Below are 23,766 nucleotides of genomic sequence, written 5' to 3'. Positions count from 1 at the left end.
ATATGGACCAAAGAGAAGGGCGCTCAAGTCAGTTTCTTCTAGTTCTGCTGCCCAGCCACTGAAACAGTAAACCAAGATAGGCAGGAGACTTGGCCTTAATTCTGACATTCAGTAGTTTCCACCAATGCCCCTTTATCTACTGGTATTTCCTAAGAAGTCTAGTTTATAGACATGTAATCACAGTATTTGATAGAAATATAAAGAAAATAGTTTAAGAACCAGTAGATGCCTTCACATCCTTGGGTAATGGATTAAGGGAATCTCTGGCTAATTGGCTCTTATTGTTTCTCTATTAAAGCCTTTTGACTCGGATGAAGAGACACGGAAGGGGAGAAATCATTGGAATTCAGAAACTGAATTCAGGTGACACTTACCAGACTGCCCTCTTGAGTGGCTCAGATGAGGAATGAGCCGAGATGTGGAGGGCGTAGACGTCCCACCGAACAGCTGGAATGAATGAAGTTCATCCCCCCACCTGAATGCCTGCCGTGGTCTGATCTTAAGGGTCTATATATTTGCACCTCCTCATTCAACACAAGGCTGGAGGTTCTAGAACAGGAAATCAGGCCTACAGCATCCTGTGTGTCTTGCAGTTGGGATTTTTAACATAATTTAAAGTCTGTGTTGGTATAGTACCCCTTATAAGGAAAAATTAAGTAAGGCCTCCAAGCAGCAGGCCTTTGTGCCTCAGTTTAAAGAGAAATCAAGAGATGCTAAAAGCTTTACAATGGAAGTGGCCTCATGGATGAATCCAGGATTGAGTCCAGCAGGAGAACTTGCTGCTTTTGGTAACTTATCCCTTTTTCTCTTAAGCAGGTACTTTTTTATTAGAAATATGTTAGAATGTGTAAGCAAATGACAGTGCCTTTACAGTTACAACTCTAACTTACATATTTTTAAAAAGTAAAATAATTCACAAGCTTTAGTATTTTAAACTACTGTTAAACATATCATAACTAATCATACCAGGGTACTAAACCACTGTTTATAAGTGACAAAATTAGGCCAAAGGTGATTTTGTTTTAAATCAGGAAGCTGGTTACTGGCTCTACTGAAAGTTGGGGCCCTGATGTTCTGACTCCTCAAAGTCACCCTAACAGAAGATCTGATAGGAAAGCTGTATAATGAGGTAGAGAGAAAAATATCAGGTATGGAAGACTTTCAATTTTAATATAGCTGAAAGCAAAGGATAAAGAATTCAGAATTAGTAATGTAAAGTATTGAAACCCTAATCTGGCCGGGCGCGGTGGCTCAAGCCTGTAATCCCAGCACTTTGGGAGGCCGAGGCGGGCGGATCACGAGGTCAGGAGATCGAGACCATCCTGGCTAACACGGTGAAACCCCGTCTCTACCGAAAATACAAAAAATTAGCCGGGCATGGTGGCAGGTGCTTGTAGTCCCAGCTACTCAGGAGGCTGAGGCAAGAGAATGGCATGAACCTGGGAGGGGAGCTTGCAGTGATCCGAGATCACGCCACTGCACTCCAGCCCAGGTGACAGAGCAAGACTCTGTCTCAAAAAAAAAAAAAAACTTCCTTCAACAACTATTTATTAAATATCTACTTTGCAACAGCACTGAAATGGCTGTAAGGACTCCTGAGACAGGTGTCCAGCAAGGAGTTTATAGTCAAACAGGAGAGACATGCCAGTAGTTACACCCAGTGTGATGGGTGCTATGGGAGACAGGTACAAGCCACGATGAGAAAAAGGAGAGGGGAAATACAGAACTTGCCCTGTAGAAAAAACCCATCCCAGGCTGAGAAAGTAGCACATTAAAAAAATGAAAGCATAAAAAATATGGAGAACTTAAAAAGATTAAGTTCTACAAACTGATAAAAGTGGGTTAGGACCAAGTTGATGGGCCTTAGAGACCAAATAATACTTTCCATGTGCATAGTATTTTTCAGATTCTGAGATGCGCCCGATCTCATTTGGTTCTCGCACCTGCTTGTAATGTGTAAGAGCATGGGGGTCTTTCACAAAAGCTGGCAGTCCTAGCTGGGCACAGTGGCTCGTAATCCAGCACTTTGGGAGGCCGAGGCGGGTGGATCACGAGGTCAAGAGATTGAGACCATCCTGGCCAACATGGTGAAACCCTGTCTCTACTAAAAATACAAAAATTAGTTGGGTGTGGTGGCGGGTGCCTGTAGTCCCAGCTACTTGGGAGGCTGAGGCAGGAGAATCACTTGAACCCGCGAGGCAGAGGTTGCAGGGAGCCGAGATTGCACCACTCCACTCCAGTCTGGCGACAGAGCAAGACTCCATCTCAAAAAAAAAAAAAAGGAAAGAAAAGTTGGCTGGCCTAAGACCACACAGATGCCAGGTGGCAAAGCCAGTCTTCAGTATGACTCCAAACCAGGCCTCTCTCTCACCATTCCACCCTGCTACGTCACACAAACCCAGGAGAGAGAATTTACATCCAGCACTGCATGCGCTTTGGAAGAAATGCTGTACTTCACTAAATGAAGGTAACCTCCCAGGGTCAGCCAGCCTTTCAGAGTTGAAGTCACTGCTTAGGGATTCAAAATGAGCTACTAAAAGCACTAATTTAGTTACTAGAGAACCCCGGGTTCCACTTTCAGGAGCCACCGTGGTTGGCCAGTGGAGAAACACAAGCATTCTTCATTCAACAAGTACTGAAGGACCTATTATTGGCAATCAACATAAAATGTCTTCTTTCCCTGGGGATTGGAGGTGGGCAGAAGGACCTATTCAGTTTTACTTTCAAAGAAAAGATCCACATGAGTTATTTTTAAGTGTACCATGTTTTAAGAAAATGTACTATTTTCTCCAGAGTGAGGGGCTGAGGTGTGAAGAACAGCTATATTAAAATGTATTTAGATGCCCTTCACACAGCAAGGCTTGTGGTGCCTCCATGGAAGTAATCAACCCTATCATAAACATTATTAGATGTGGTATTAAAGTATACACTGATGACAATACTATTCTCCACATCCTGTCTCAGATGTGTTCTCTGAATAATTTTACCAATCTCTGTCAACCAGAGGCTCAATCGTTGCCACCAGATTCCTTCTGGAATCATTCCCTACAAAACACCCACCATGGCCGAATACAGTGGCTCACGCCTGTAATCCCAGCACTTTGGGAGGCTGGGGCAGGCAGATCACCTAAGGTGAGGAGTTGGAGACCAGCCTCGTCAACATGGTGAAACCCCATCTCTACCAAAAACACAAAAATTAGCAGGGCTTGGTGGCGCATGCCTGTGATTGATCCCAACTACTCAGGAGGCTGAGGCGGGAGAATCGCTTGAGCCCAGGAGCCAGAGGTTGCAGTGAGCTGAGATTTCGCTGCTGCACTCCAGCCTGGGCTACAGAGTGAGACTCCATCTCAAAAACAAAAACAAAACATTCACCAGAGCTGTGCCATTCATCTATCAGAAACCTGAAACCAGCATATGAAGGAAGCTAGTGTGGCACAAATTCTGGGCTGTCACCGTAAACAGCTCCAGTAGGGAATTTCCACTCTACGCTATTGTTATTCCACCCACAGGCTGGATAGTGCCGAAGGTACACGTCCTGACGAGTCAGCATCCTGAAGCAACCTGAACTTTACACTCACTCCCTGCTCTCCAGAATGCACACGTCTGCATGTGCAAAAAACGACAAGCAGAGTCAGTTGACCTCAGCAAACAGGAATGCGGGCAGGGCTGTGGCTGAATGCCAGAGCTACTTTTATGAAATTCCTTGTTAATAAATTCAGAAGGGGTTTGGTTTGTAGCTGGCAGTAAATACCTAAGACAGGATCTCTGGAATTTCTACCTTTTTTTTTTTTTTCTTGTTTAAAAACTGCCACATGGCTTTCCAGGTGAAACGTGATTCCTGAAAATAACAAAGATACGCAAATATCAAAGGATTATCAAACGCAGACACACTCGCCTTTCTCAGGTGGAAAGACCCATTTCCCCATACTACATCCTACCTCTCCCCACTGCCAACCTCGTCCCGTGCCAGTCTACTTGCTCATCACAAGCTCAACCTGGGAGGCGCATTCACCTCTGCTCTCTGCAATGCAGGCTTCCCACCTCCTAAGACTGGATCGTCCCCAGGCTTGCCAGGATACATCACAGCCCTCCTGCCCGGAGGAAGGCAAGAGAAAGAGACTGGACTTAGAATCAGAAGCTTCTCTTTAACTTCCACTCAGACTCATGTCTTCCAATGGTTAAAAGAGGAATGATGACACTGGTTTTACAGAATTGCTCTAAACGAAATGTCTGTGAAAGAGCTGTGGAGCCAGCCAGCCTCCCAGATCCTCCTCCGCTTCTCGGCAACCGCCTAACCACCCAACAGCTAAGCCAGCCTCCTTCCATCCCACACCCTCCAGCTCCACCTCTTCACCCAGAACCCACAAGAGCTTCAGTACACTCCAGAAATTAAAGATACGTTTTTAATAATTTGGGCACTTTCAAGAGAGTCAGGGAAGCCCTATCACCTCAGAAAGCCTTTACCACTCACTGCTGCCCCAAAACAAGAGGCACATATATTGTTGACAACCAGTGCTTGCATTAATTACATTTTAAAGTATCGTCCTGAGCTCTCCCTGTAGCTGACAGAGGCTGAGAAGCATGAAATAGCCAGGATTAAATGACCTGCAAATCTAGACTGGCTTCTTTTGGGGCTGGTAGTGCCAGGCAGACAGATCCCTGTTCCTTGCACCCCCACTGTCCTCCACCGTCTCTACTCTAGAGCAAGGCTCAAAAAACTGTTTTGTTTTTTTTTTTTGAGACAGAGTCTCACAGGCTGGAGTGCAGTGGCATGATCTCGGCACACTGCAACCTCCGCCTCCAGGGGTCAAGCAATTCCCCTGCCTCAGCCTCCTGAGTAGCTAGAACTGCATGCGCACACCACCACGACCAGCTAATTTTTTGTAATTTAGTAGAGACAGGGTTTCACCATGCTGGTCAGGATGGTCTCGATCTCCTGACATTGTGATCTGCCCGCCTCGACCTCCCAAAGTGCTGGGATTACAGGTGTGAGCCACCGAGCCCAGCCACCAAAAAAAAAAATTTCTTAAAAGGCCATATAGGAAATAGTTTAGGCTTCAGGGCCACACAGTCTCTATGTCAACTACTCAATTTTGCCTTCGAATCTGAAAGCAGCCACAGATAATACAAACACAAATGGGTCTGGGCTGTGTTCCAATAAAACTTTATTTACAAAAACAAATGGCCGGCCCCAAGAACCTGGTTTGCAACTCTTGCTCTGGAGCAGAGCAGAATGTGTACTATCTGAACTGCAACAAAGTTTGTGCTGCAAAAGCAGCACCTCTGCTGTCATTCCCCTCCTCTCTGTCCACTGGCTCTGTACATCCATGTGAACAGGCTTGCCAAGAAGGATGAAGCGGGCAGGTGAAGCTGAGGGGGCCACAATCAAGATCCCAACACCCCTATCTTTTAACAGGCAGTGCCAAGAGAATCCCATTTCAGGGGACCCACTCTACCCCGCTGCCTATGGTGTCTTCCCATCTTACAGCCTCTTGATTACTATGCAGTTACCAAGTTGGCTACCACCTTACTAAGATTCTTGCCATTTTCTTATTCTAGTCAAAAGAATAAGTCAGTTTGGTGGAGAGGGCAGCTAAAGCCCAAGTTTGTATTTGATAAAGATGTACAACAAGTTCTTTAAAAAAATAAATTACATAAAATTTTCTGGACACAAACTCCTATCCAGACCACTAGTCATGGAGAAGACCAGAAGCCAAAAAATACAATCCTCATGGAGAACCAGCTTATTCACTGTCTGTGCACTCTGCGACTGGTAAGCCTTCCCTGGGGGTCTTACTCTCAGAACTCTGGCTTGTAGGACATAACTGGTACCTCCTGCAATTCCAACAGAATATTCTCCTAGATTGGTAGACAGCAGACCCTGGAACCCTGGAGTGAACCTTTCTCAGGGTGCTCCACTATGGCATGTGGCAGCAGAATCCAGGCCACTGTTGCCATCACCCCCAGCTTGGCTGCCTTGAACAGGCAAGCTTAAAAGAATGATGCAACCTCCCTGCTCCCTTCTCAGCCAGGACAGACCAGGCATGGTGTTTCATGGAAGCCATCCTCTCTCATAATCATTGTTGCTCAGGTGCCTGTTTAGGAGATGGAGCTGTAGTCACAACAACAGTGGAGACTGCTTTGGAGGAGCCAGAAGCTGTTCCCTGTTGGAGATGGGATGCAGGGACAGTCTGGATGCGCACCTGTTTGCAAAGAGAGAAGGTCAGGTCAATGGACTGCAAGTGGGCTCACCAGTTAAGAACAGCAGTGGAGTCAGAGAGGAGCCCGATAGGGCGAAGAATTTGCCCTGGGCCTTACCTGTGTGGCCTGACCTTGCTGCTGAAGCTGCTGCAACTGCTGAGCAGTGAGGAAACTAACAGGCTTATTGCCAGCAATGAGCTTAGTGCCCGCTGGCATAGTTGTGAGGATGATGTTGCGGCCCAACCCACTGAGGCTGTGGAAGGAAAGCAGGGGTGAGGTATAACGGTATCAGCGGGTATTCTCTGGCCCACATTTAGGCCATGCATTGAAGGACAACAGGGAGGTCTGTGCCAATGAAAATCCCAGCATTTCAGATTGAAATGGAACCCAATTGCTGAGACTACCTTTCTTCTAGCTTTTCCACTTCCCATGGCAGAAGACAGTAATCCCAGAAGCCCCTGGTGCTCTGGATAAAATGGCCCTTGGCTCCTGGCCCTGACCAGCAGGAGTAGTGGACAGGGCCCCAGAGAGGTATGCATGTCTGCAAGAAACCCTCCCCCTAATAGCCACATCTCATAAGCTGCCCTGAGACTGCCGGACTGATTTCAATGTGCCCTTTATCCCTGTTTAAATCAAGGCCACAGGTGGCCCTCATTCCCTGAACTGCTTCGGTTCAGAGCTCAAATGTCAAAGCAAGGGCCACAGGTGGTCCTCACATCTAGTTGAGCCCCATCCTAGCACTCCCCACACCCTTTTCTCTCCAGTATGTATCACCACGCATGCTGCTTTATTATTACTTCTCTACTTTACAATGTATGCTTGGAGAACAGCAAGGATTTTCATCTATTTTAATCACGGCACCTAAAACAATACTAGGTGCTCAATAAATACCGTTGATGAGCACAAAAAAGGAGAGGTGTCAAAGGAGGGACCCAGAAAGACCAGCCACTTTGCCATTCGGTGACAAGGACTGGTAAGCCCTGCCTGCCACCTCCACCCCGAAATTGGTTCCTTCACAATGACATAGTACTTACTTGGCTCCAAGGTTGCCTTTGATGATGGGGGCTGTGACCACACTCTTGCCCTTCATTGGCTGGCTGATCACAGACAGGGGAACTGTGATCCGTGTAGGCAACTTCCCCTAGAAAGAAAAGGCAGTCCGGTTTTGTAAGACAGGAGGTAAGGAAAACCAGCAAGTGTCACCTCCAGGGCATCAGGAACTGAGAAGCAAGCACTACAGATGCTGTGAGTCTCCAGAACCCAGCAGGGTCTCAAGGCTCCTAAGGTTTGGGCCCAGGAAACCCTAACGAAACTACTTATACCATAGTCAGGTGAAATCTGATCTTTTATCATCCTCTTTCATGCTACCAAAAGCAGCAGCAACCCTATCGATCTGCTTTCAACAGGATAAAACCTATATCTAAATCACAAAGTCAGGTGTGTCCTCACTTTAGCACAGTCCAAGATTCTGAGTTCCTTGGAGGACAGAGACTTATCTCTGTATCCCTCAGTACATGGCACAGTGCTGGGCACACAATCACTATTTGGTGAAATAAATTCGAGGAAGGACAGAGGACCTCAAGAGTTAATACCTAAAGCACACAGCTACTCACTGGAGTGCAGGGCCACTGGTGAGGAACAAACAGCAGGGCGTGCTAGATTAGGGAGAGGCCATGCTCTCTGGTGCTTGCCATTTCTCCCGGAGATAAGAGAGATTAACTAGGGGACACTAATAATAAACTCAATCAAGTGAAAAGTCCAACTCCCAAGCTAATAAAGCCGAAAAAGAATTTTTTTTTAGAAACTGAGAAGGTCTAGAGTCTCTGGGACTTAGATGGTTAAGACAGGTCACTGCGTCACCTGTTTTCAGACTGCCTTGGTTTTAATGCTTGACTGGTAATAAAATTTATATGCAGTAAAATCTTATGTAAATTAAATCTGAGTTTTAAAAAATTCAAGAGGGCTGGCTGACAGGATGCTGGGAGAGGGCATCAGCATTCCACAAAGGCAGGCTAACTCTAAGGAGATGGGCACTCAGCTGCAAAACTGCACCACAGGTCCCTGCACCTATCTCCATGGGGTTCACCCACAGCCTGGAGCCTGTTAAAAAAGCATGCAGAGGGCAACAGGCAACAGAATTCCTTGAGATGGTACCTCCAGATACATTTACTTATGGTTTTATTTTCTTCCTCAAAATGCCTTTGTTGCTTAAAACATCTCAGACCAGTACATCACCTAGAATGATCCCTTGAGGAACTACCTAAAAAGCTGACTAGACAGTGGGAAAAAGCACCATCAGTACTTCCCGCCCCACCAAATGCTCTCCAGTTGCCCCTACCCAGGTTGATTGTAACAGGACAGATGACACTTGATACAACCTTTCTATGTTAGAGGGATTCGACAGAAACAAAAGTAGATCAAGTGAGTGCAGTTTCCCCGCTTCCTTATTTCAACTTTTATGATGTAGAAACCTAAGTAACTGTGTGTGTGTGTGTGTGTGTGTGTGTGTGTGTGTGTGAGATGGAGTCTCGCTCTGCCACCCAGGCTGGAGTGCAATGGTGCGATCTTGGCTCACTGCAACTTCCACCTCCCAGGTTCAAACAATTCTCCTGCCTCAGCCTCCTGACTAGCTGGGATTACTGGCACCCATCACTACGCCCGGCTAATTTTTGCATTTCTGGTAGAGATGGGGTTTCACTGTGTTGGCTAGGCTGGTCTCAAACTCCTGACCTCAGGTGATCCCCCTGCCTCGGCCTCCCAAAGTGCTGGAATGACAGGTGTGAGACACTGCGCCTGACCAACTATTTCTTTTTTAACCACACTATCTTAGGGTTTTCTGTTTTGGGTGTTCATTTGACTTATGTTTACATCCTTCTTCATTGCTCTGGCTTTTATCCCAATTAATGAAGGTTTCCCTACATAGCTTGCTCAGTAAAGTGAAACTGTATTTTATACTGTCCATACACACCTCTCTTCTGAACAATGCTCCTTACCTAGAGGCTAAAAACACACATGCATCCACAGACACCTGTGTGGATGTGAGGATTTGGTTTATGATAACTGTAGCCTTTCAAGCTAGTGGGGGAAGCAACAGTTGACTAGTTTGGCAAATTTGAAAACTGGGAAATGAGATTTCAACTTCATCCTATTCACAAAAATGTATTTCAAATGCATTAACAATTCTACTTTTTTTAAAAACTCAAAGTATCTTATGAAAATAAAGGTTAACATTTTATAACCCTGGGGTAAGGAAGACACAGACACAAAACCTACCAGCCATTAAAGGAAATGCTGACAGATCTAATTAGATACAATTACAAAGCTCTGTAGAGCTACAGACTCCATCTATAAGGTTAAAAGACGACAGGCTGGAAAAAATATTTTCTATGCATATGAAAAATTCACATCCACAGATTCCATATCTTCAGGATGTTATAAAAAACCACCTCAAACAATATGAAAATGCCAAATACCGCAAAAGAAAAGTGGCAAAGATTTACTCCCCAGGGAGCGCATGCCAACCTCCAAATGAATGGATACTCAACTTCACTCACATCAGGGATATGAAATCAAAAAAGAACCCCCTTTTCACCAGTAAGACATGTATATGAGGTTAAAAAGACGTGGTATCAGCACTGGTTAAGGTAAGGCCTCGGGGAAACAGGAGGCTTGCTGATAGGGGCACACGTGGATGTGGCTTTTCAGGCGGTGCTGCTGGAGTATCTCAACTCTTCATGTGTGCACCCCCAAGGCTGGCGCTAGCACTCTCCGCTTCAGAAACATTCACACATAAGCCCAGAAACATTCGCCACTGCCTGGTTAATAGTGGAAATGCATCCTTTAGCAGAGCCCCTTCTACTGGTTGCTATACCATTAAAAAGACCCCAGGCAATATCTGTGTATGGCCTAGAATGATCATCAAGACATTTACAAAAAATAAAGAAGGCAGGCAGGGGCAGTGACTCACGCCTGTAATCCCCAGCACTTTGGGAGGCCAAGGTGGGCGGATCATCTGAGGTCGGGATGTTTGCAACCAGCATGGAGAAACCCTGTCTCTACTAAAATTCCAAAATAAGCCGGGTGTGGTGGCACATGCCTGTAATCCCAGCTACTCGGGAGGCTGAGGCAGGACAATCGCTTGAACCCGGGAGGCAGAGGCTGCAATGAGCTGAGATCGCGCCAATGCACTCCAGGCTGGGCAATAACAGTGAAACTCCATCTCAAAAATAAATAAATAAATAAATAAATAAATAAATAAAGCCAATCACAGAATATATAAAGTCTCTCATGGGTGTTTTTTAAACTACATGTACATGTATGAAAATGCTCAGGAAAAGCACTAGAAGGATAAATGCCAAACTACCAACAGCAATTAATCTTCATGAAGGGAGAACTGGAACATGGTCAGGTTTTATTTCATCTGCACTGTTCTTTACTATTTGAAAAGAATGCATCCATGTACCACACTTCGATAAATTGTGTTTCAAAGGAAAACAAAAGTCTATCAGTAAACAAATCTCTCTGGGGTAAATGAGGTGGTATTTAGGGCCTCTAATTTCCACTCCTAAAAAGAAGTTTCCTAGTTTTTAGGGAGTCCCTCGCACAACGGGCAGTTGAACCTTAAGTAGTTTTCTAAAAAGAAGGCCTAAGCTTCACCCTAGTTACTCACAGCCTGGGGCGTGGACACAACCGCGGTGCTGACGGGGACCTGGCGCACAGTGGGGGCTCCTGTGCCAATGCTGATGGGGGTGCTTGCAGTCCCAGAAGCCACAGCCACAGTCTTGGACACGGCAGCATTCATACTGGGCAAGGACACCGCTGAAGTGTGGACAGTTCCAGACCCACCGGCCACCGAGGCCCCCTGCTTGGCGTGGGTTGCAACGGTGATGGTCTGGCCTGCTTTGGGAGGCATCACTCCCAGTCCCTGCACGATGCGGATCGTGGCAGCTGGTTTTGCTTCTGAAGAGGCCACTGTGCTTTTTCCCTTCTGGTCAGCCACACTCACGCCAAGAGCTGGCATCAAACGAAAAGCTGAACTTGAGGCTTCTGTTGGCTTGAGGTCAGGAGTCACTTTGACCACAGTGGTACCTGTTGGAGTGGACGAAGGGGCACTGGCTGAACTGGCCTTGGCAGGGCTATCAGCGGCATGGACTGGATTGGAAGTGACGTGTAAGGTGGCAGAGATGCCTTTGCCTGTAGTGCTGCCTCCTGTCCCGAAGAGGTCCTGGGTCAATTTGACTGTGGTAACCTGGGACTTGGCCAGCGTGGCCATCATGTCCGGAGTGATTCGCAGAACCGTCTGGCCCTTGGCATCTGTGGTGATGGAAGAGGGCGGCAGACGCAGTACATCCTTACCCTGGATGCGGAAGTTAGTGGCTGTGAGTGGAATGCTGTTGCCTGTTTGGGGCTTCACACCAAGCTGCCCAGTGATTGCCACCTGGAAGGGGAGAAGCAGCACTTACAAGGGATTCACACTAGTAAACTGGTTACAAAACACAACTAGACAAACTTTCGTTTCATGGGTAGATGTTTTGTATTTTTTTAAACTTTTTATTTTGCAAACATTCACAGAAGTAGAGAACAGTATAACAAACCCTTATAACCTTTCACCCAGCTTCAAAAATTAATACTTTGTTTTAGCTATCCCTCCCCACTGTGGTGGGGGAGGGAGGAATTAGAATATATAAAGGTAAATCCAAGATCTATTATTTTACTGATCAATATCTCTGTACACATCTATAACCTAGAAAAGGACTTTTTGAGACGGGGTCTTGCTATGTCATTAGGCTGGAATGCAGTGGTACAATCAGAGCTTACTGCAGCCTCGAACTCCTGGGCTTACATGTTCCTCCTGCCTCAGTCTCCTGAGTAGCTGGGACTACAGGTGTACCAGAGCCTGGCTTCCCACCTCCTAAGGCCAAGTCCCTCATGTGTAACAGATGCAAGCCTTTTAGCCTTACTCAGGGACTTCCTCTCTCTGTGGCGTGATCGATCTTCTCCCTTCTACCAGACCATGGCCATCAGAATGCAAACATGCTGTAATACCTCCCATCCTAAAAAACAACCAATCCTGGCTAACTCTACACCTCCCTCCACCTACTCCACTCCACACTCAACTCCAGTTCTCTGCTCTCTTCAGAAGCAAAACTCCTCTAAAAACTACCTATAGTCACCCCTCGGTATGTGCGAGAGACTGGTTCCAGGATGCCCCCAGGCAGATACTAACATCCACGGAAGCTCAAGTCCCTTACACAAAATGCACTATCTCCATAAAACCAACAAACATCCTCCCGTGTAGGTAAAATCATCTCTAGATTACCTATAATATCTAATACACTGTAAATCCTGTGTAAATAGGTTGTATACTGTATTGGTTTTTTAATCTGTATTATTTTTTACTGTATTGTTATTTTTTTATTGGAGTTTTTTCCAAATAATCCATGGTTAGCTGAATCTGAGGATGTGGAACCCACAGGTACAGAGGCCGATCGTACTGTCTCCACTTCCTCGCCTTACCTTCTCTTTTGAACCCATTCCCCAAAGCCACCAATCCACTTGACCAGTGAAGCCCATGCATTATCCTGATCCACCGAGTCTCATCTCACGCTGCCACTACATCTCACACCTTCCCAACTACACTTTTCTCTCTCTTGCCGTCTCCACAACTCAATTTTCTCCTGCTTCAATAAATGATGCCACCATCGATCCAAGCACCCAAGCCAAAGCCATGGATGGGGTAATTCTCACCTTCCTCCTCTCAGACCCCTACTCAAGCCACCAGCAAACTGCACTGGCTCTCCCTTCAACCACATCCAGACCCCACTACTCCCCTCCACCTCTGATGAACAGTAACTCCTATCTACAGCAGCCTTGCTTCTCACCTGGACGACTGCTACTGCCTCCTACAGGGGTTCCCCATTTCCATTCTTGTCCCCCACTGTTCCTTCTACCCAGCAGCTGGATGTTTCATTAAATGCAAACCAGATCAAGTCACCCTTGCTCACCATCTTCCAGTGGTTTCCCCTCACATTCAAATTAACTTTAAAGTCCCACATAATCTAACCGCTGGCAACCTCTCCCATCCTTATCTTCTAACACCCTCACACTTGCTCCCTATGCTCCAGCCACAATGATTTTCCTCTCGTTCCTCAATCATATTCGTGACACAAAACATCTGCACTCGCCATTCCTGGGCCTAGAATGTTTTATCTCCCAATCATCGCTTCATGGCACGCTCTTTGTTTCACCTCTTTCAAATGTCATCTTCCCAGAGAGGCCTTCTCCAATCACTCCAGCTAAAATAACACGCTACTGCTCTCCACCTGAACCTGTCTACCGACCTGCATAGCGTTTATTACTATCTCACACTGAGGTACTTGTCTCTTAGCTCTATCAGAACACGAGTTCCGCGAGGGCAGGGACTTAGTCTGTTTAATGTACTATTAAATCCCCAATACTTAGGACAGTGTCTGACTTAATGTTTGTTGAACAAAAAAAAATGACTTTATCATTATGTGGTTCCATTTCCTCATCTGTAAATAATAAGAGTGCCTACCCCATAGAGCTAAGAAGATCAGACTATTTAACAAGCAAAAAATGCTTAACGCAGTGCAGGCACACAGGAGGCACTCCTATCAGTAGTAGTTGCTATACTGCTTAACGATTCCTTGAAGTTCGATGATTATTCTTTTATATTCACAACCAAGAAAGCAGAAGCAAATTCTACTTTTACAAGTGGTAAACTGAGAAGCCAATAAAATATGGCCATGGGAATTTAACTAAATGAATTCATGGACAGTCGACTCTAAATCCAGAAACTCCACTATTAAATGCTGAATTAAATGGAATGAAACAGAAGAAACCTCTTCAGCATCTATAAAGGCTGCACTGCCTTTGGTGGGAATTCACACCTAAGTATCTATAAGCTGAGAGTCAAAGCTGACAAATCTTCTTCCCATGTGCATGCAGTCTGGCCAAGAACCTCCAGCTCCAGTGGTCCCTGCTCCAGGATGAAGGATTGAGATCCCCCTGAAAGAGCCCCACCTACCTGCTTGATGATGTTCTGTCCCGTGACGTTTTGAATGACAGCAGCCGTAGATGCACTGGGAGCAGAGGTCCCAGGAGAACTCGTGGCTGCCTTACTCACAGGGCTGGCTGTGGCAGGCAGACTTGTCACCGTGAGCCCTGTCTGTCCAGGTCCAGGCCGCTGCACAGTGGCTGCCGTAGTCTGCGCTTTGACTGGCACAGTGGCCATTACTGTCTAGTTCAGGGCATGAGGCCGAGAGCTTAATTAGACTCTAAGATGCAGACCAGCATTCTAAGCAAGAGTCTCCCTCACCGCATCCAGGAAGCACTCCTCTCAAAGAGCTTCTAACCCCACAGTGCTTAAGGCACATCACTCTCTAAAATGGACACTGTAAATGTCTTATTTGTGTACATCTTAATTTTCAGAATTTTACATTTAACATCTCATTTTATTCCTACACAGAGGACAAATACTATTTTACCCCTTTTAGAGCAAAGGAAACTGAGACAAAGAGGATATAAATCTTCTCTAAACTCACACAACTAGTTCATGGCATAGCTAAGACTAGAGGCACAGCAGAAGGAGCCTGAGATGTAGACTCACAAGGTCCGAATTTACAATCCGCCTCTACCAAGATCCTGATGTTAGGGTTCTGGGGAAACCACCAGACTCCTCTGAAGATCTGATTCTCAACACATAAACACACTATCTAACAATGCTTACACAGCTTTGAACATTAAGTAGCTTATTCTGATGAATGTCATCACCAGTAGCAATAATCTATGGCTCCCCCAGGTCCTCACCCAGACTCTGCCCATCTGACTCATCAGCCCACCTCTGGGTCTGCATCCCTGCTTCCCAGTGACCACAGCTTCCCTCTTTACCTGAGGCACTACTTTGGTCTGTGTGGCAGTGGCTGGAACCCGGATCTGCGGTCCTGCTGGCATCTGTGGCAGTGTCTGTGCTGGCCCTGCCGACTGCTGGGGAATAGCAGGAAGGCTAGGCTGGGCCACCACTCGCACCTGGGACAGTCCGGCAGAGCCAGAGTGGCTCACGACCCGGGCAGCAGCCTGAGAACTGGGTGTAGTCTGGCTGGAAGCTGGGGAAAGCATTGTTCCCAGATGTGGCATTGTTGGTGAAGACACCAGAAGAACACTATGAAGAACATCGGGGAAAGACAAAAAACAAAAACTTGGGACATGCATACAAAAGGCCTCTAGAACGAAAAAGCTGAAGAAAAGGAGGAACTTACCCTGAGCTGGACTTAGCTGGTTCTGAGACTGTGGTAGGGCCACTTTTGTTCACCGCCGATACAGGTGGAGGGGAGATGGGAATGGCAGGCAATGCTGGTGTGGTGGGGGTTACAGGTGTGACTGGAGTGGGTGGCATACTGGAGTCACTGAGGCTCATCTGGCTCTGCTCAGAAGGGCCACTGCTAAGGACCTTTATGGAGCTCTCCTTGCTACTGGACTTCTAGAACAGAAGACAAAGAAAACTCACCTGCAGGTGTTGTGAAGATCCCCCTAAAGGCAGGGATGCCCCTACAGCTCCTGACGCCCCACACTAAGTAAAAGCCGAGCAGCTACTCTTAGTTGCCTCCATCCCAGAATCCGTAAGGCAGACACTCTCCTGAGGTCACTTACCACCTTGGATGGGGGCTTGGGTTTTTGCTGAAGGGCTTTTCTGGCTTTAGCTGCAGCTGCTTGTGCTTGGTGAATCCGCTCTGTGAACAAGAGGGGCAAGCTTCAGCCAGAGTTTAACCTTAGCGAACTAAAGACGGGCTTTGTTAAAAACCAACACCTTGCTGGTGGACTGAATCCTGCCTCTACCATCTTGCCCTACCTATACGCCAATGAAAAAAATAATGGAATTGGGGCAGAAAGTCAGAAAGTATCCCCAGTCGGGCTGGACACCATGCCCAGAGGCCTCACGCACCAAACTCTTCTTCACTCCGGTCACGATGCAGGTAGATCCACAGCTTTCGTCCAATGTCGTATTTCACACAAGGATCTTTCTCATAATGTAGCCGATCCAGTGCACCACTCACTACTGTATTTACCTACAAATCAGACAAAGGGAAATAAGAAACAAGTCAAGTTCAGATAACAGAAGTTATTTGGACTCCAGGGAAAAAAAACATGTCATTGTATCTAAATCACAGCTGATACAGATTCTATCTCAGCCTAGCTGCATATTTCCAATAGTTTACCAAATCGTTTGGCGAGACAATAAATGCTGTAAGACTACTGAGATATTGATCTATTTTTACTGTAAGGATACTGTGAAGTAAGTGACCAGGCTATCCTTTACCATAAACTAAAAGAAAGCCTAGAGCCAAATTTGTGTTTCACTAACAGTAAGGGTTTTGATCACTACGCATTTTTCAAGACACGTTTTTCACTTCGTTCAGTTTTTTAAAAATTTGTTATATTTTATATTTCTTAGTAAGTTTTCCTAAATCCATTCTGGAACAAAGCAAAAGTAATCTCTTCTCCGTCCTACCTGAGTGCTGGTGACATCTGGTGCAAGAAACTGGGAGTCCTTAAGCAGTTCACAGATTTCTGCCCGTGTGCCTTCTCCATTAGGCAGTCGAGCCGCAGCGTCCCGAACTGATGACATGAGAAAGCACAGTCCACAAGTCAGGCAGGGTTCCTACAGAGGTACAACCTCCCCTATCTGCTGTGGTGGGCAACGCTCCCTGGGGCTCCTGCTCCTCTACCTTCCCTGACGCCAGATTAGGTGCACTCTGCCCTCCAGCAGCAGGCAGCTCAACCACTGGCGCTCCCTACACACTTGTCTTTTTTTTTTTTTTTGAGACACAGTTTCGCTCTTGTTGCCCAGGCTGAGGTGCAAGGGCATGATACATCACTGCAACCTCCACCTCCCAGGTTCAGGCAATTCTCCTGCCTCAGCCTCTCGAGTAGCTGGGATTACAGCCGTGCACCACCGTGTCCAGCTAATTTTTGTATTTTCAGTAGAGTTTCACCACATTGACCAGGCTGGTCTTGAACTCCTGAACTCAGGTGATCCGCATGCCTTGGCCTCCCAAAGTGCTGGGATTACACACATGAGCCACCACATCCAGCCCCTATACACTTTTAAGAGTTACTTTTAGGTAACACCTTAAGAATTCAGAGGGCCTGTGAACTCAGGTGGGAAGCAAAATCACATTTGTAACTGAAATTAAACACTTCCTTCAATTATGAACAAAGGGAACAAACGATATACTGGCAGTGCTGTGATGGTGTAATGGAAATCAAACATTTTCATATATTACAGCTACTGCAGATAGCTAAGAATATCATTTATACTCATCACTACTTGGAAATTTCAAGAAATGTCAGACCTCATGCTAGATCTTGTCATATAACATCATAGTAACAACACATATTTCTGCACCATAAACTTGTTTTAACATTTTGATAACTATTTCAAAACAAATGGTCTCTTTTGTAACCATATTTTATTTTATGCATTTAAAAGCATAATTCTGAGAAGGGGTCCACAAGTTCCACCAGATTGCCAAAGAGATTCCTGGCATTCAAAAAGGTAAGAATCCTCACTGTTAAATGAAGCACAGCCTGGAGGAAGCAAATTCCTATATGTAACCTATTAGCTGGTCTGGGAGCAACTCCTAACTGAACGTAAACGTAAGCCCAGACTTGAGGAGAAGACTGGGAGCTGAAGATGTCCCCTTCAGCTCCCAAACTCCAACACTTCAAAAAACTATGCCTTGTTCTCAAAGTCTACCCTGGCTGGAGGGGTGTGGAGAGGACAGAGTTCAGAGTTGATAAGAGAAAAGCTGCACGGTGAAGAAAGGGATCTCTGAGAAGCAGCATGTGCCACCTACCCAGAGACAGAATGGTAACGTAGGCAGGCCGGTCGGAGCGCAGCAGGGAGTGCTCCCGAGCCTTGTTGAGCGAGGTCTCCTTGTCAAACACGCCCTTCACTGGCCCCACCACAGACTCAAAGCCGTGCATGCGAAAGGTGAACGCCTTATGGGGTTGGCTATACCGGTAACGCTCCTACCAAGAGACAAGGGACAAGGCTCCTGGTCAGAATTAGTGGGGTTCTCTCTCGGGCTTTCTTACAATATAGGCAGATCCACATGGAACAATTAAAACAGGAAGGAACAAGTGATTCCAGTAGGAATGCTCAGCCAACCACAGTGGAAACAGGATGGCTCTCAGAGCCAGTCACTGAGCAGGGGACAAGGAGGTAATATAAAGGCACTTTGCTACCTGGAAGACAAGATCATGCAAGTATTTCTTACTCCCCTTCCCCACACTGTTTCCACCCCCAACAAGTAATCCCAGCCAACAGAAGGTCTAAGGGGAAGGGTATGAGTTTCTTGCAGGAAGGCAGATGCAGGAGAGTCAGGCTGAGCTTCTCCCTGCACGGCTCACAGAGGCAGACACTCACACTGGCTTTTAGGTACTTCTTACCTGCTCCTGAAAAACCCGCTTCTCCTCCCCCGTGCTGGGCCGCACCACATAGTCAGTTCTTCTGGAATATAAAAAATTCTGTATCAACCCTGAGAGCTGGCATGTGTGTCAGACCCACTGCCCCTGCTTCAGAACCATTCCCACTGTGACATGGAAAGATGTCCCTCAAGAAGCACTCAACTCTTACAAAGGAGAAGAGCCCACTTTCCAGCTCCTACGAAGGAACTCCTGTTGGTATTTACAAAATCACTGGATTCTTAGAAATCCAGAAAGGTACTGGGTGGATAGATGGGCAAGAGGCTGTCATCTTTACCTATTGTTTTCAATATTGCTGCTAAGTAGGTCCATTCTAATGGCAACAAACAATTCGGCCTTAGAGGAACAAAGGGCTTCAGGTGCGTTAGATAAGGGTTATTTTTCTACCTCCAGGGAAAGTACCCAGGGGCTTGAGATCTACACCTCTATTACATGAAGAAAAAGTTCTGTCGCACTTAAGACTGGGCCTCTGTCTGGTGTCAGAAAACTACGGAACCATGCCAGGACAGAAACAGAAACATGGGGCAATGTGATATAAAGAGCCTAGGACTAAGAGTCAGGAGATCTAAGTTCTAGAAGGTTAGTCCTACTGCTAACCTTCAGCAAGTCACTTAACTTCATGTTTCCATTTATTGGACTAAGGTGGCCTAGATGAATAATTCTCAAGTAGGAGCCCAGGGAGGAGTACACATTAAAAAAGTATGTCCACCTACAAAGAAGATTATATGCCCCTTAGAGGCTCTCCTGCCAGCCCCTCTCTCCATCAGACCCCATTCCACAAGGAGTCCCGCTCACTCAGGAGGTGCGGCCTGCCTCAGTATGCCAAGTCAGGAAGAACCAGGGGACTCCTCAGAGCTCTGAAGCCCATTACAGCTCTAGCATACCAAGAAGTATGAACAAAACCAAGGCAGTATCTGAACTACGGTTTCCCGGGACACCACCCACCACTAGAGTATTGTACTCACACCCGAGGGACAGGTGTCGTGGCATCTGAGCTGTCTTCATTTTCTTGCTGGAGAAAAAGAAAACGTTGACAGGTAAATGGACTAAAGAATTTGGGCAAACTTAAGAGCTCTGGAAACCTAGTGAGAAGGATCTGGTACTTCTTAAAAAACCATACCTTACAGAAGGCCTGATCTTTGGTCTCTAGCCATAGCTGGAAGAGGGCAGCTAATTCCTTTTCATTATCTTGGGATTGGCCTATTAGAGCAATAAAGAGATAAAAAATAAGGTCTAAGGTATTACTGAGAATCCTGCTTTCTCTTTACTAGCTTTATCTACACCACAGAGAGATTCTATCAGGAGCCGTAACAACGATCCTTCATACAGCCACTGCCTTCCAGCTGGTGGAAATCAGCCTGGACCACCGCTCTTGGATGCCATCTAATCAAATCATTCACTCTGTAGGCATCTGCTGAGTACCCACTGTGCCACGCATTGCATGTGAAGCTAAGGTTACTCAGTGAATTCAGTCTCCACCCTCACAGGAGTTTACGGTCAAGTGAGGAAAGAGCACACGTTTCAAAATCAATTCAAGAGGTAGTAGGCATCACAAAAGATGTAATGATAGCTTATACCAAAGTAATTATTCTATTTTTGTAGGTAAGAACGGTTTCTGGCTATTGGGGCACAGAGAAATTCTATTCACTAGCATAGCAGTTAAGACCCTGGGGCAGGAAAAAGCTTGACTTCCCATGACCCGCCTAGAAAGAGATAAGCCCTGTCTCCTGTGCCCTCCTCTGAGGTCACTCTGTTCAGGCTGTCTGAGACCCTGATGGCACCTGTGTCTCCTGCCCAGGTTAGAAGCCACAGGATCATCATCAGCCAGGTTTGCTTATGTGATGAATGCAGCTGCCCTTCTCAAAGGGGCTGTTTATCTTTGTTTTCATAGTCAATACACAATATCACTATTTGCAGAAAGCTCTCAACAATGGCAGAGTAGCTTCAACTAAAGCACCTGGCCGACAAGCTTCAAATGCTTACTGTCTGGCCCTGCATGAAACAGTCTGCCAGGCCCAGGTATATGTGTTCCCTCCACGGCTACTGCAGCCTGACTGACGGGGGGCATGCTTGCAGTCAGCTACCATCATCACCTTCAGCTCACGGTGGTTTCACCTCCACTGTTCCACTAGGGACTCATGCTCACTGAAAAATTCACAACTTCCTCCATGTTCACAAATCTTTAGTCTTTGTCTTACTGAATCTTTTAGGAACTATGGAGGAAAATGACCACTCCCCACTTCTCAGGCGCTCCTATCTCCTGGCTTCCAAGACTCTGGAAAACCCTGTTCCAGGCTTTCCCCACCTCCACAGTCGCACCCCCTGCCCGCACTCTCGTGCTCTCACTCAGACCCTCTGCCATGAAGAGCCCTCCTCGGCCCTCTCTCCTCACTCTGTGCTTCCTCCCCAGGTAACAGCATCATCGGTGCCCTGCACCAGACACACGCTAACACTCTCCCTCTTAAACTCTCTGGTCTGAATTCTAAACCCACACATCCTACTGTCTATTCAACAACTCCACTGGAATACCTCAAACGCAGCTCTAAAACTAAAGTCAGGCTGGGTGCAGTGGCTCACACCTGTAATCCCAGCACTTTGGGAGGCTGAGGTCAGTGGATCACCTGGGCTCAGGAGTTCAAGATCAGCCTGGGCAACATAGGGAAACCTCGTCTCTACTAAAAATATAAAAAACAGCCAGGCATGGTAACACACGCCTGTGGTCCCAGCTACTCAGGAGGAGGAGGAGGCAGGAGAATCGCTTGAGCCTGGGAGGCAGAGGTTGCAGTGAGCCAAGATCGTGCCACTGCACTCCAGCCTGAGGCACAGAGCAAGACTCGGTCTCAAAAAATAAATGAATAAATAAATAAATTTTAAAAACTAAACTCGGGATCTCCACCCTCCAAGTCCAGACCTCCACAGCTGCTACCTGCACAAAAAACACCTTCCTCCACCAGCTGCAAATCTAGCAGCGCGGAGCTGTGCCTCACACCATTCTCCTTCACTCCCCACAGCCAAGCCACAACCAAGCCCACCTAAATCGTTCTCCAACGTATCCATCCTCTTCCGTGTCTAAATTACCATCAGCTCTCATAGCCTGTGGGTTGCGTGACTATTTTAGATCACATCTTCCCCATGGAAAGGTTCTAACTCCTCCACCTCGAATGCTGCTGCCTCCCCTCTGCCTGCCTGGCTCGGTCCTATTCATCACATATCTCTGCTCAGACGCTGCTTCCTCAGCAAGGTCCTCCCAACTCTGCAAACTCAATCAATTCCTATTATACTTTTCCTTTACAGAAAGGATCAGTTTGTCATTAAATCTAAATAAGTATTTGTTCCCCAAACAGACCTTAGGCCCTATGAGAGGAGCGCACTGTCTCAGAAGCCATTGTATCCCCCCAGCACCTAACAACAGTGCCTGACACCTAGAAGCTGAATAAATGTAATAAATAACGAATGGATGAGTCTACTGTTTTCATAACCTGCTCTCCATACACTTCTCCACAGACCACTCAGCACAGAGAAGTGCCCGTGAATTTCAACAGGAAACCAACACGGATTTCTCTCTTTTCACCATCACCAGGCAACAGCCTCCAAGTGACTTCAGATGCATGTTATGACAACTTACACACTAAGTGGGCTTTATAAACTTAAAAATAAGGACTCTGTTCTTTAGAAACAATTTATTCGGGGCTGCTGCACATTCTCCTCAATAGCAAAGCCCACTTTTAGGAAAGAAAAATATTTATATTACAAATTAATCCAAAGTCATTGGTATGATTAATATAAATGTTGACGCTCTTGCAAAATACCCTTGCAGATTTAAATTTAGCCATCACCAGACTACATCATACAGAAAGGGTTTTCCTTCCATCTCAGCACTGGTCCAACCAGAGGAGTCAGTTAACCCATCTTGAGAGTACAAAAGGGTCTTGAAGGACTCCTTCCCAGAGCAAAGTAAGATCTGATATTGCTTTTTTAAACCAATCTGCAGGACCATATTGATTGGAAGGCAAAGAAACTTAGGGGAAGAAACGGGAGAATGAAAACCTGTAGGGGTAGGTAACACGGATTACTCACCAAGCAACTTCCACTGTTGGGTTTTCTCTTTGAATTCAACAAATGGAGAGAAACTGGAAGGAACAGCTGCAAGAAATGGACCGCATAAACAAGCCATACAGGTGCATCCCTGAACTCTGAAACAGCTTTTGAGTGTTCCACAGTGTATTAGAAAAGCAGGAACCTTCAAGGCATAGCATTATGCAAAGGCATAATGGATTACAGGAGTAAAGCTGCAGTTTATTCTGATAATTAATTCGACGAAAGGGGGAAAAAATACTGACCCTACAAAAAAAAGCACCTTACCTCGACTTTCTCCAGCAAGATACTGCAGGGCTGGTAGTACCAACTCAGCCCAGTTGGGGGCCGCAGAGAACCAGCTGTTGAGGGAGCTGGCTGGTGATGACTGCCAATCCAAAACTCGCTCCTCTAGCTGAGGGAAAGCAAAGGCAGAACCCAGTTAGACTTCTCTTCTATACCAGCAATTCCACACAAGTGCCACCACAAGCTGGGGCATATGCATCCGGAGTTTGTCCAAATCACAAAGCAAGTTAACTAGAGAGCTTTGAGAGGAACCCAGACTTCCACTTCTCAAGCTATAGACCATTTAGGATTTGAACTCTTTGAATACTCTAATGTACCTCCAACTTTTCCAAACTGCTTACCATAGGAAGGCTAGCCTGACTCTCCAGCAGCAAGATCTCTAATAGAAGAGAGAAAAAGCTGGAAGATATTTCATTGATTCCAAGGCAAGGCTTGAGGTCTTCAAGGGGCCTAATGAGGGAAGAAAAATAAAAGAATCAAAAAGACCAAGAACACATCCCTAGATTGATTCAGGCCCCCAAGCCTCCTAGCAGTCACAAAAGAGTTCAAGAAAGGAGCAAACAATGCATTTTCCCAGCAGTATTCCTGGGACTCCAGGTCTACAAGTCCAACACACTTACAGCTACGACAAGCCCTGGGGGCCAGGGCACAGCCTATGGCCCACCCATTCACCCTGAG

At 46.3% G+C, this 23,766-nt stretch overlaps 2 protein-coding genes across 10 annotated transcripts in view; one reads left to right on the top strand and one right to left on the bottom strand.

The window, feature by feature from the left end:
• Positions 1 to 4,718, top strand: part of TMEM45B (transmembrane protein 45B) — a 46,314-nt gene extending 41,596 nt beyond the window's left edge. Inside the window, exon 6 of the mRNA XM_003910955.4 lies at positions 299 to 4,718. Coding sequence (XP_003911004.1) covers positions 299 to 410 — 112 coding nt within the window. The 3' untranslated portion in view covers positions 411 to 4,718. The remainder of the gene's footprint in view (positions 1 to 298) is intronic.
• A 430-nt stretch (positions 4,719 to 5,148) lies between these two features.
• NFRKB (nuclear factor related to kappaB binding protein) overlaps positions 5,149 to 23,766 on the bottom strand; it is a 32,048-nt gene continuing 13,430 nt past the window's right edge. For all 9 annotated transcript variants that reach the window (XM_021926747.2, XM_021926752.2, XM_021926746.2 and 6 more), the window contains 17 exons: positions 23,430 to 23,538; positions 23,071 to 23,197; positions 22,786 to 22,851; positions 19,829 to 19,908; positions 19,674 to 19,720; positions 18,673 to 18,733; positions 18,078 to 18,252; positions 16,730 to 16,836; positions 16,163 to 16,286; positions 15,871 to 15,950; positions 15,480 to 15,700; positions 15,112 to 15,382; positions 14,249 to 14,461; positions 10,871 to 11,638; positions 7,236 to 7,342; positions 6,319 to 6,454; positions 5,149 to 6,203 (listed from right to left, as the gene is read on the bottom strand). In XM_021926747.2, the coding sequence (XP_021782439.2) occupies positions 6,078 to 6,203; positions 6,319 to 6,454; positions 7,236 to 7,342; positions 10,871 to 11,638; positions 14,249 to 14,461; positions 15,112 to 15,382; positions 15,480 to 15,700; positions 15,871 to 15,950; positions 16,163 to 16,286; positions 16,730 to 16,836; positions 18,078 to 18,252; positions 18,673 to 18,733; positions 19,674 to 19,720; positions 19,829 to 19,908; positions 22,786 to 22,851; positions 23,071 to 23,197; positions 23,430 to 23,538 (2,818 nt within the window). In that variant the 3' untranslated portion in view covers positions 5,149 to 6,077. The remainder of the gene's footprint in view (positions 6,204 to 6,318; positions 6,455 to 7,235; positions 7,343 to 10,870; positions 11,639 to 14,248; positions 14,462 to 15,111; positions 15,383 to 15,479; positions 15,701 to 15,870; positions 15,951 to 16,162; positions 16,287 to 16,729; positions 16,837 to 18,077; positions 18,253 to 18,672; positions 18,734 to 19,673; positions 19,721 to 19,828; positions 19,909 to 22,785; positions 22,852 to 23,070; positions 23,198 to 23,429; positions 23,539 to 23,766) is intronic.

Source organism: Papio anubis, chromosome 12 (genome assembly GCF_008728515.1).
Source record: "Papio anubis isolate 15944 chromosome 12, Panubis1.0, whole genome shotgun sequence".
Classification (NCBI taxonomy): domain Eukaryota; kingdom Metazoa; phylum Chordata; class Mammalia; order Primates; family Cercopithecidae; genus Papio; species Papio anubis.
Note: the sequence above shows the minus strand (reverse complement) of the source record. Positions and strands in the feature narration are given on the sequence as shown.